Source organism: Spinacia oleracea, chromosome 4 (genome assembly GCF_020520425.1).
Source record: "Spinacia oleracea cultivar Varoflay chromosome 4, BTI_SOV_V1, whole genome shotgun sequence".
NCBI classification, from domain to species: Eukaryota; Viridiplantae; Streptophyta; class Magnoliopsida; order Caryophyllales; family Amaranthaceae; genus Spinacia; species Spinacia oleracea.
Genome location: NC_079490.1, coordinates 117,624,542 through 117,636,985, shown reverse-complemented (window position 1 = coordinate 117,636,985; position 12,444 = coordinate 117,624,542). Strand labels below are relative to the sequence as shown.

Genomic DNA, 12,444 nt, shown 5'->3' with positions numbered 1-12,444 from the left:
ACTCCGAGTACACACTCTTTAGTGTTTCAGACAGCAAAGTACAAACCTCCATTATTCAAGATTCCAAAGCCGCAAGCCGCGCTATTTCTAGCAGTCCGGATCAACGCTTCGGGCAGATTTCGGTTCAGTTTATTCAAAATTCAAGCATTCTAGTCCTAGATCGGCATCCTAAGTCGAGTCTGCATATGCATAGAAATAGTTGAATATACTTTGACTTGCGCTTTTCCTCACCAAAAAACCTTAGTCAAAGTGGGGGCTTATAGTGGGTATATACACCCGAAAAAATGGGCAAATGTTTTCAAATTTTTTGCAAAATTATAATGCCTGCATATAGCTACAAATTTCAAGGCACACACAACGCATACAAGACCAAACATTCAAACATACAAAAGCCAAAACTTCAAAAAAAATTCAAACCAATTCAAGTTCAAAGCCATACAACCATACAAAATTCAAGTTCAAAACCGTACAAATCCATACAAATACAATCCAGCCTATACAAAATCAACCCAGGCAAGTTGGAACTCGCTACCATGCAGGGTCAGTCCGAGTCGTCAGCTGTGATGTCAACCACAGGCTCCTTGTCCCTATTCCTCCTCCTAAGGCGCTTCAGATCCTGATCCAGCTCCGTCCCAGGGGTACTAGGATCCTGCTCCGAGATACGAAGTGTGCCAGGAGAGGGATGAACTCCCTGCTGAGGAGAGGGATACTGATAAGGCGGCATCGCCATGTACTGGTACGGCGCAAACATCTGAGCCTGACGCATCCTCTCCATCTCCGCATAGTAAGCCCATGAATCTGCACCCCAAGGCTGAGGACCACTCCCTCCGAAGTAGTAACCGGGAGGAGGAACAAAGGGCCTCGAACTGCTTGCACCTCCAAACGAATTCCTGGTAGGATCAACATGTTGAAGGAAATAATGCCCTTGGTCCAAGTATGCATTCTATGTTAAGTCTAATAAATGCGGTTCAGTATTAATTGACAAGTTAATAATTCAGTGAGATCAAGTGAGCTGAATGCCTAGCTAGAGGCCGCTTCAGTTCAAGTGGAATTAATGATATTAATCCACAGCTTACTCTTGACTGAACCCGTAGGGTCACACAAATAGTACGTAAACGGATCAAGTATCTAATGGCATTAGATACTCTATCTATGAATATTCGGAACCGACGGATCTTGGTTTCAGTGGGAGCTAAGATCGTCACAGGCAAGAAATGAATACTCCGGAAACGATGATATTGCCGGAAACGGAAATATGGATCGTATCGGAAATATAAATATTTTCCAAGTCGTAGATGTTGCCGGAAACGGAAACATGGTACGTATCGGAAAATATTATCGGAAATGGAAATATTGCCAGAATCGGAAATATTGCCGGAAACGGAAATATTGTCAGAATCGGAAATATTACCGGAATCGGAAAATAATTCCGGAAACGGAAATATTAAATATTTGTTCGAAACGGAAATTAATTCCGGAATCGGAAATATTAAATATTGTTCGTATCGGAAATGAATTCCGGAATCGGAAAATTTAATCGGAAGCGCATCGTACGAATAAGCATCGGACGAGGCCTGCCGGACGAGGCCCAGCACGAAGTCAGGCCATCGCCCAGCAAGCCAAGCGCGCCGCACAAACAGCAAGGCCAGGCCCAGCAGGCTGCGCGCAGCGCGCAGCGCGCACAGCACGCGCAGCGCGCGCGGGCGCTGAGTGGGCTGCTGCTCGCGCGCACGCATGAGGCCCATCGTGGCTGTCGTGCGTGTGTGTGCAAGTGTTTGTGTTCGTGCACGTTTCCTAAAACATGCAGAGTTCGGTTAATGATTAAATTCCTAATTCTAATTGATAAATTAATTAAATTAGAGTTCTTGTAGGATTCTAGGTTTGATTAATTTGTATCTGAATAGGATTTCGATTCCCTTTCCATACCGCTATAAATATGAGGCTAGGGCTCACAATTTATAACACAAGTTTCAAAGTATTCAAAGTGAGTTTTTGAGAGAAAATTCAAACACACATCTTGCTCAAATTGCCGAAATTTTCTAGTACCTTAAGGGCGATTCTAGTTGGTCAATCTTAAGGCGGATCCGGACGTGCTGTGGACTATCTACGGAGGGACGACACTTGGAGTCCTAAAGACTTGTTCTTGTTCGGTTCGGGCGCAGCTAGGGAAGGCACGCAACAAAGAGTATGCATCTATTCTATGCTAAATGATTATGTGTAAATAATATGTATTCCTGGGTTTATGGTTTTTTTCCGCATGATTTATGAATTGTCATATGTATCATAACCTAACAGTGGTATCACGAGCCCCTTATTATTTTCATAATCTAAATTGCATAAACATGGTTAAATATTACAAATTTGCAAGAATTAAAAGGGGTGATTAATTTTCGTAATTGTTAATTAATTGCAAATTGCGTTTATTTAATTATACGTACGCAGTTTTTCGGCAGTTTCTTCGTTACTCATCCGAATTGAGTGATTTTTGTGTCAATTCCGCATGTAAAAGGCATTCTAAAATTTTGACAAAAATAGTTTTTTTCTGCCGAACCCAGAATTCTCAAATTCGAAGCCTAACTATGACTTTTCGAAGGTTTTAGTTTTTCGAATGCAAAATTTCGTAAATTTAAGATGTTAAATTAAATATTTGCGATTCTTGTTGATAAATCTTGAATTTTTGATTGACCTACTGCATATGTTTAACAAGTTTGAATGCCTAGTCTTGTTAATTATGCAATCTAATTTGTAATTATGATTAATTTGTTGAAAATTAGAATAATTTAGAATTAATTTGATTTTCATAATTAATTGTAATTTAATTAGAAACCTATGATTAAAAACCACCATAAAAATTGTAAATTTACGATAAATTTTAAATTTTTATGACCTAGACTTGAATCGGAAATCAATTGGATAATAAATTTTCGATTTTTCGCCCTAAAATTATGAAATTAATATTATTTATTAATTTGTCATTAATTTTAAATATAAATTTTAAATTTTATGCGATTCGTTCATAAAACTTGCACGCACGAAGCAATGGACGCTTCGTGTTACCCTTAAGGGGTGTTGTATAATGCGGGCATGCGACGACGAGCAAGGGAGCTCGTCGCCCGTGCGGCACGAATGCAATGAGCAAGGACGTAGTGCACGAGCACAAGGCAGCAGTTCTGCCTTGTGTCGTGTGCCACGAGCAATGAACGAATGGGCATGGGCGAAGAGCGAGCCAAGGCAGTCGCGTGTGGGCAGCAAGCGAGCTGCGCCACAACGCGCGCTGCCTCGCACAAGAGCGCGCAGCCTCGCGCGCAGCGAGCGCAAGCTCGCGTGCCACGAGCGCTGCGCCCAGCATTACTCGCGCGCACAGCGAGCGATGTCGCCCGCCAAGCGAGCGATGTCGCGCGCGCGCACTGCGAGCGATAGCTCGCGTGCGATGAGCGCTGGCGCGCGCAGCGAGCACCAATGCGTGCGGAGGCTTGCGATAGGGAAGCAACAGCTATGCGACGAGCGCATGGGCTGCGCGCACATGGCCAGCAATGGCTGTGTGCGTACGGCCCATGGGCGTGCAACGCGTAGGGTGTTTGCGTTACGATTAGATCGTTTTGAATGTTTAATTTGAAAATTTCAGTTCACGTAATTTTAATTAATTTTAAAATTAATAATTTGAATTATTTTCTTGGATTTTAATTTTGAATATTATAATTATAATAAATGTTATTTATTCTAATTATTTTACTAAAATTAAAATCATGAATTAATTTAAATACGACTGAAATTAAATTAAATTTTTGGATTCAATTATATGAGCTTTAAATTTTAATTAAATTTGTATGTTTCCGGTTGGACTAGAAATACATTTTTATGTTTAAAATTGGTAAAGCATATGAATTTATTGGTTTAAGTGGGAGCGCTTTTTAGTCATAAACTCTTGATTAGGTCTACAAATCCTTAAGGTTAAAACAACTTGATTAGAATTAATAAGGACTGAATAATTGGTAGATTATTGGTGCCCTTGATTAATTGCTGCAAATGTTTACGTGATGCATAATGTGTTTTACTAACCAGCTATGTGGGCCATTCATGATAATGAATGGGTGAATGGTATATATTGTATATGTACTGTTTTGCAGGTTATGAAGTGACTAGTATGGCCCAAATAGGATAGAAAATATGGTCTGCGTACCATTAATTTGAATGTAATTGGTCTAAAGTACCAAAGTTATTTTTCAATTCAAATATGGTCTGCGAACCATCAAATAGTTGTAATTAGTTATAGCTTATCCTATTTGAAGAAAATGGTGCCTCCCACGGAGATTTTCAAGACGGACTTTGAAGTCAAAGCTTCAAGATGAAGTCGGGCCATACTAGATCACAAATATCTTATGCATGTTTTAAGTTATTTATTGTTTTAAATATGTCTTAAAATGCATGAGATCAAAAGCTTGATTATGTTGCATGATTAAGGATTTTAGTTCACTTAAAATCTAACCAACATAGTAAGAGCCTTAAGTTCCAAACTTAAAAAAAAAAAATTGAGTTAAAAGGTGCCATGCCAAAATATACACTTGCTTGGATATCCTTTACATCAATCTAGTAATAGTTTTCGCTCAGCGAGGTGTTACTTATTGGTCCTAAAGGGGCAAGGTACACAAATAATTGTGAGTACATGTTAGTTTTGGTGAAACTCAACGATATAAGTAAGGAGTCCTTTTATGTCGTGGCAAATTCGATAGGTTTACCTAATAAGTTCTTAGACGTACCTATCAACCAAGAATAGTTTCTAGACTATTAGCAAAAGGCTTTTGCTTACCTAAGATGTTCTAGGATTAAGTCGACAAACTGTGCTTAGTTCTTCAATGATTTTAGGATCTTGGAATCATTTTATTCACACCTGCCGGAACACATAACTTGAATAAAATGCTTAATAAACATTGAATTATGCATGTATGCTAGAATTTAAGTTTATTAAGAGAAACTGTGAATGGTTATTTATTTGTTTATTCTTTTCAATTGTAGTTTTTAATATGGCAAACAACAATTCATTCAACATTCGATCAATTCTCGAAAAGGAGAAGTTGAACGGGAAAAACTTTCTTGACTGGCAAAGGAACTTGCAAATAGTTCTTATGCAGGAAGAAAAGGAGTATGTCCTAGATGAGGCGATGCCCGAAGCTGCAGGCGACGGGGTCACTCAGGCAGCCCTCAATCGTTGGATTGATGCCAACAAGGATGTGAAATGTCTAATGCTCGCCACCATGAGTGCGGATCTGCAGAAAACGTTCATCAACTCAGATGCTTTCACAATCATCAGTGAGTTGAAGAACATGTTCCAAGATCTGGCTCGAGTCGAAAGATTCGAGACTCATAGGCAAATTCTTGAGACCAAGCTTAAGAAAGGCGAGCCCGTAAGTCCACATGTTCTCAAAATGATTGGACTCATTGAGAATATGAGTCGGCTGGATCAGCAATTTTCTCAGGAAATGGCTATAGACACCATCCTCCATTCTCTTCATAGCGGGTATGATCAGTTCAAACTGAACTACAGTATGAATAGTCTGGACAAAACGCTCACTGAGCTTCACGGTATGCTGAAGACCGCTGAAAAGACGCTCAAAAGTGATAAGCAGAATGTGCTTATGGTGCGTGGGGGCAAGTTCAAGAAATCTGGAAAGAAGAGGAATGCTAAGAAAGGTGGCAACAAGGCCAGCCCAACTAAGCAAACTGGCGCCAAATCTGCAAAGAGGAAGGTCAGTCAACCCAGTTCTGAATCCGAATGCTTCTACTGCAAGAAGAAGGGGCATTGGAAGAGAGATTGCTTGAAGCTAAAGGAAGATCAGAAGAACGGAACAGTCGTTCCATCTTCAGGTATTTTCGTTATAGACTGTATACTTGCTAATTCAACTTCTTGGGTATTAGATACAGGTTGTGGCTCACACTTATGTTCCAATCCACAGGGACTAAGAAGAAGTAGAAAGTTAAGCAAGGGTGAAGTCGACCTACGAGTGGGAAATGGAGCACGGATTGCTGCATTAGCTGTAGGAACTTACTATTTGTCGTTGCCCTCCGGGCTAGTTTTGGAACTGGAAGAATGTTTCCATGTTCCAAGTCTTACTAAAAACATCATTTCAGTTTCTTGCTTAGATGCTAAGGGATTTTCCTTTATAATAAAAGACAATAGTTGTTCGTTTTATTTTAAAGAGATGTTTTATGGATCTGCTAGATTAGTCAATGGACTTTATTTATTAGATCACGACAAACAAGTATATAACATAAATACCAAAAAGGCCAAAAAGGATGATTCAGATCTCACCTATCTGTGGCATTGTCGATTAGGCCATATAAACTTGAAACGCTTAGAAAGACTTCAAAGGGAAGGAATTCTAGAACCATTTAACTTGGAGGATTATGGAAATGCGAATCATGTTTACTTGGCAAAATGACAAAGCAACCTTTCTCTAAAGTTGGAGAAAGAGCAAATGAACTATTGGGTTTAATCCATACAGATGTATGTGGACCAATGAGTACAAATGCTAGAGGTGGTTTCAGCTACTTTATCACTTTCACTGATGACTTCAGTAGGTATGGTTATGTCTACCTAATGAAGCATAAGTCTGAATCCTTTGACAAATTCAAGGAATTTCAGAGTGAAGTAGAGAATCAATTAGGCAAGAAGATTAAGGCACTGCGGTCTGATAGAGGCGGTGAATATCTGAGCTATGAATTTGATGACCATCTGAAAGAATGTGGAATTCTATCAGAATTGACTCCTCCTGGAACACCACAATGGAACGGTGTGTCAGAACGGAGGAACAGAACCTTGCTAGACATGGTCAGGTCAATGATGGGTCAAGCCGAACTTCCATTAGAATTTTGGGGACATGCACTAAATACAGCTGCACTCACTATAAATAGAGCTCCGTCTAAAGCTGTCGAAAAGACTCCATACGAATTATGGTTTGGAAAGCCTCCAAATGTGTCTTTTCTTAAGATTTGGGGATGTGAAGTATACGTCAAACGATTAATTTCAGACAAACTTCATCCAAAATCTGACAAATGTATCCTTGTGGGCTATCCAAAGGAAACAAAGGGGTATTACTTCTACAATACATCTGAGAACAAAGTGTTTGTTGCTCGAGATGGTGTCTTTTTGGAGAAGGATCACATTTCCAAAATGACAAGTGGGAGAAAAGTAGACCTCGAAGAAATTCGAGTCGAACAACAAACTCTAGAGAATGCTCAAGATGACATTCAGGATGAAACTCAGAGATCTTTAGAAGAATCTGGTGAGAATCATGGTCAATCTAGAAATGTTACCCCGCGTAGATCGCAAAGATATAGATCTCAACCGGAAAGGTACTTAGGTATTTTGACGAACGAGAGCTATGACGTTCTATTACTTGAAAGTGATGAACCTGCGACTTACAAGCAAGCTATGACGAGCCCTAGCTCCAAGCAATGGCAAGAAGCCATGCAATCTGAATTAGACTCCATGTCTGAAAACCAAGTATGGGATTTGGTCGATTTGCCAGATGGCTACCAAGCCATTGGAAGCAAATGGGTTTTCAAACTGAAAAAGGACAAGGATGGGAAACTTGAAGTTTTCAAAGCTAGATTGGTTGCAAAAGGTTACAGGCAAGTCCACGGTGTGGATTACGATGAAACCTTTTCACCAGTTGCAATGCTAAAGTCTATTCGAATAATGTTAGCAATCGCTGCATATTACGATTACGAAATATGGCAGATGGATGTCAAAACTGCTTTCTTAAACGGCGTTTTAACAGAAACTGTGTTTATGACACAACCTGAAGGTTTTGAGGATCCAAAGAATGCTAAAAAGGTATGCAAGCTAAAGAAGTCAATCTACGGATTAAAGCAGGCATCCAGGAGCTGGAATATACGTTTTGATGAAGCAGTCAGTGACTTTGGTTTCATCAAAAACGCGGACGAATCTTGTGTATACAAGAAGGTCAGTGGGAGAAAAATTGCTTTCCTAGTATTATATGTCGACGACATATTACTTATCGGAAATGACATTCCTATGTTGAACTCTGTCAAGATTTGGCTTGGGAAATGTTTTTCGATGAAGGATCTAGGAGAAGCACAGTACATATTGGGCATCAAGATTTACAGAGATAGATCTAAAAAGATGATTGGACTTAGTCAAAGCACTTATATCAATAAGGTGCTTGATAGGTTCAAGATGGCGGACTCCAAGCGAGGCTACCTACCCATGTCTCATGGAATGACTCTAAGCAAGACTCAGTGCCCAAAAACACTTGATGAGCGTAGACGAATGAATGGGATTCCATATGCATCATTGATTGGTTCAATAATGTATGCTATGATATGTACACGCCCGGATGTTGCGTACGCACTCAGTGCTACGAGCAGATACCAGTCAGACCCAGGAGAGGCGCATTGGACTGCTGCCAAGAATATTCTGAAGTACCTGAAAAGGCACAAAGATGACTTCCTGGTCTATGGTGGAGATGATGAATTAATTGTTAAAGGCTATACGGACGCAAGTTTCCAAACCGACAAAGATGATTTCAGATCACAGTCTGGGTTTGTCTTCTGCCTCAACGGAGGAGCAGTAAGCTGGAAAAGTGCTAAGCAAAGCACCATTGCGGATTCTACAACTGAAGCGGAGTACATTGCTGCACATGAAGCAGCAAAGGAAGCTATATGGCTAAGGAAGTTCATAGGAGAACTTGGTGTAGTCCCCTCCATTAAAGGACCAATAGCCCTATATTGTGATAATAACGGAGCTATTGCACAGGCAAAAGAGCCTAGACACCACCAGAGAGTCAAGCATGTACTTCGTAGATTTCACCTTCTACGAGAGTTCGTTGAAAGAAAAGAAGTCGAGATAAGCAAAATTGGAACTGATGACAACATATCAGATCCATTAACTAAACCTCTGCCGCAAGCGAAGCACAACTCGCACACTGCAGCTATGGGAATCAAGCATATTGGAGAATGGCTTTGATGTCTCTGTTTAATGTTTTAAAGTTTTAGAGTTTAAATCTTTGTAAAACATTATTGGTTAATCATTCACAATAAATGAAAGGAATTCATTTTTCCATTTAATTTGTGGTTTATTAAATGATGAGTCCCTTCAACTTGACGATATATTCAAGATAGACTGTCAGGACCAGTCCTGTGACTAAGAAATGTCTATCAAGTGAACTTGAATGTCAAAGGTTGAAAATGGTCCCTAATCGGAGTTTTCTATAAAATTGGACGCATAGAAAACGTTAGACGATTAGAATGCAAGATGACTAGTAGTTCTGTTTCTTGAACTATGTGGACATGGCAATGTCATAATCATTTGCATAGATACTTACTTTGGGAAGACTAGTATCGGACAAGACCTATGAAACTTTACTGTAAGAGATGAAAGTCTGTCATAAGTAAATTTCATTAAATTATTAGACACTAAATCCTCAATACCTGAGTGATTTGAGATTACTTGTTTGAGAACTGGTTGCTTTGACGTTGACCAACCGTCGCACCGTAAAAGGAGGCTATAAAGGCAACGCTCAGGTAATCACCTATCAAACGAAGTCTAATCTCAAGATCGCAAGATTGGGATTGTCCTCCCATAAATCGGGATGAGATGCTTAAAAGTTGTACAAGGCCACTCGGAGAGCTAGAAACTGTGAAATGCATGGCCGTGCTCGGATGAATCATAGGCTATGATTATCTGTTTATTTGATCAGTTGAACTCTGAAACCGAGGAACACCTCTGGACATAATAAGGATGACAACTCTTACCTTATGTTCAAGAGCAAGCATCGAGCGACAAAGGAATTAGGAAATGCACACTTGTCCCTAAGGACAAGTGGGAGACTGAAGGAAATAATGCCCTTGGTCCAAGTATGCATTCTATGTTAAGTCTAATAAATGCGGTTCAGTATTAATTGACAAGTTAATAATTCAGTGAGATCAAGTGAGCTGAATGCCTAGCTAGAGGCCGCTTCAGTTCAAGTGGAATTAATGATATTAATCCACAGCTTACTCTTGACTGAACCCGTAGGGTCACACAAATAGTACGTAAACGGATCAAGTATCTAATGGCATTAGATACTCTATCTATGAATATTCGGAACCGACGGATCTTGGTTTCAGTGGGAGCTAAGATCGTCACAGGCAAGAAATGAATACTCCGGAAACGATGATATTGCCGGAAACGGAAATATGGATCGTATCGGAAATATAAATATTATCCAAGTCGTAGATGTTGCCGGAAACGGAAACATGGTACGTATCGGAAAATATTATCGGAAATGGAAATATTGCCAGAATCGAAAATATTGCCGGAAACGGAAATATTGTCAGAATCGGAAATATTACCGGAATCGGAAAATAATTCCGGAAACGGAAATATTAAATATTTGTTCGAAACGGAAATTAATTCCGGAATCGGAAATATTAAATATTGTTCGTATCGGAAATGAATTCCGGAATCGGAAAATTTAATCGGAAGCGCATCGTACGAATAAGCATCGGACGAGGCCTGCCGGACGAGGCCCAGCACGAAGCCAGGCCATCGCCCAGCAAGCCAAGGCCAGGCCCAGCAGGCTGCGCGCAGCGCGCAGCGCGCGCGGGCGCTGAGTGGGCTGCTGCTCGCGCGCACGCATGAGGCCCATCGTGGCTGTCGTGCGTGTGTGTGCAAGTGTTTGTGTTCGTGCACGTTTCCTAAAACATGCAGAGTTCGGTTAATGATTAAATTCCTAATTCTAATTGATAAATTAATTAAATTAGAGTTCTTGTAGGATTCTAGGTTTGATTAATTTGTATCTGAATAGGATTTCGATTCCCTTTCCATACCGCTATAAATATGAGGCTAGGGCTCACAATTTATAACACAAGTTTCAAAGTATTCAAAGTGAGTTTTTGAGAGAAAATTCAAACACACATCTTGCTCAAATTGCCGAAATTTTCTAGTACCTTAAGGGCGATTCTAGTTGGTCAATCTTAAGGCGGATCCGGACGTGCTGTGGACTATCTACGGAGGGACGACACTTGGAGTCCTAAAGACTTGTTCTTGTTCGGTTCGGGCGCAGCTAGGGAAGGCACGCAACAAAGAGTATGCATCTATTCTATGCTAAATGATTATGTGTAAATAATATGTATTCCTGGGTTTATGGTTTTTTCCGCATGATTTATGAATTGTCATATGTATCATAACCTAACACATGTACAAAAGAGGCATCTCTCTGATCAGCATCCGAATGCCTCTGTTGGTGACAAAGTCTTACATGAGAACACAACATTTGACAAGAAGCATCACGCTACTGCCACCCCCTATAACCACCCTATGCCTGCAACGGTGGAAAAACTCCATCCTCAGCACAATAATATTGACTTATGTTTATTGTTCATTTGAATGCATTAATTATGTAGTTGTAATAGTAATTGAATTAAGGCTATAAATAGCCTTAATTGTAATCGGCAGAACACAAGCCTTTGTATGAGAAATATATCAAACACTTTGAGTGTTCTTTAGGTTGAGTATAATCTCCCTTCCCCTTGGTGGTGTTACTATATCCAAGGTTCCCTTCTCTACTACTTCCTAGTGGTGTTTCTATATCTAGAAATTAGAGAGTTGTATCGCCGGAGTAGCCGATTGGCGTGGTGATTTGGCTAATTCTATCCGACCCCTACCCAGTACGGTGTCAAATTGGTACCAGAGCCAAGGTCCCGCTTACCTTTCGAGGCACCCTCCACCCTCCATTGAAGCTGTCGCCTTGTAGAACCGACAACGCTTCAAATTCCCGTTACTGCAATATTCACTCTAGCGATCTAGCCCTCCACAAAAGAAACCACCATACACTAACCTTGCATATCCTTCACTGTATTCCTCCACAAATCTAGTCCCAATTAAACAAAAAAAAAATAAACAAAATACTTACCTCCACCGTGAACACTGACCTACCTCCACCACCTCACCGATCGCCACCATCAACTCAATCCAAAGTCAATCAGATTACTTTCGAGGTGCGCCATATCTATCTCGTGAGTAGCTCTCTAAATTCAGGTACTCTTTCTTGCTTTCTCTCTCATGGTTAATTGAGTTTGGTACTCTATTCTTGCTCTCTGTTTACACGGCACTTATGACTCCTTAGCTTCCAATTCTTTGACTTTTAGTTTAATAGGAGTATTTAACTATTGAGTTATTTATTTAAAAAGAATTATATTAAAAAAAATAGAAAAAGGAGAAATATTTTACTTGTGGGCAGATTGTACTTACACGTTTCTTCAAGTAACCCACTTGTAAACATTAAACATTAAGAATTAGTTAGTTGTCATTTTGTCATATTCTACTGTATATTTATGTTCTTTTTGGTCTAATTGTTAAGTATTTGTGGAAAAGGAAAAAAAATAAAAAAAAAATAAAAACAAATAAAAAAGAGAAAAACAAATGAAAAAGTGAAAAAAAAA

The 12,444-nt window shown here is 39.8% G+C and overlaps 1 protein-coding gene across 5 annotated transcripts; it reads right to left on the bottom strand.

Moving 5' to 3' along the window:
- Window positions 1-362: 362 nt before the first annotated feature.
- On the bottom strand, window positions 363-12,130 carry LOC130459475 (cysteine-rich and transmembrane domain-containing protein YDL012C-like). 5 transcript variants are annotated; one of them, XM_056826858.1, is made up of 3 exons: window positions 11,712-12,130; window positions 11,203-11,324; window positions 363-908 (listed from the first exon to the last, which is right to left on the bottom strand). In XM_056826858.1, the coding sequence occupies exons 2-3, from the start codon at window positions 11,274-11,276 to the stop codon at window positions 542-544; spliced, it is 441 nt and encodes a 146-aa protein (XP_056682836.1). In that variant the 5' UTR covers window positions 11,277-11,324; window positions 11,712-12,130; the 3' UTR covers window positions 363-541. The 5 variants fall into 5 exon arrangements, with proteins under 5 accessions (XP_056682836.1, XP_056682837.1, XP_056682835.1 ...); XM_056826859.1 differs by having other exon boundaries at window positions 11,916-12,130; XM_056826857.1 differs by having other exon boundaries at window positions 11,203-12,129.
- Window positions 12,131-12,444: the final 314 nt, after the last annotated feature.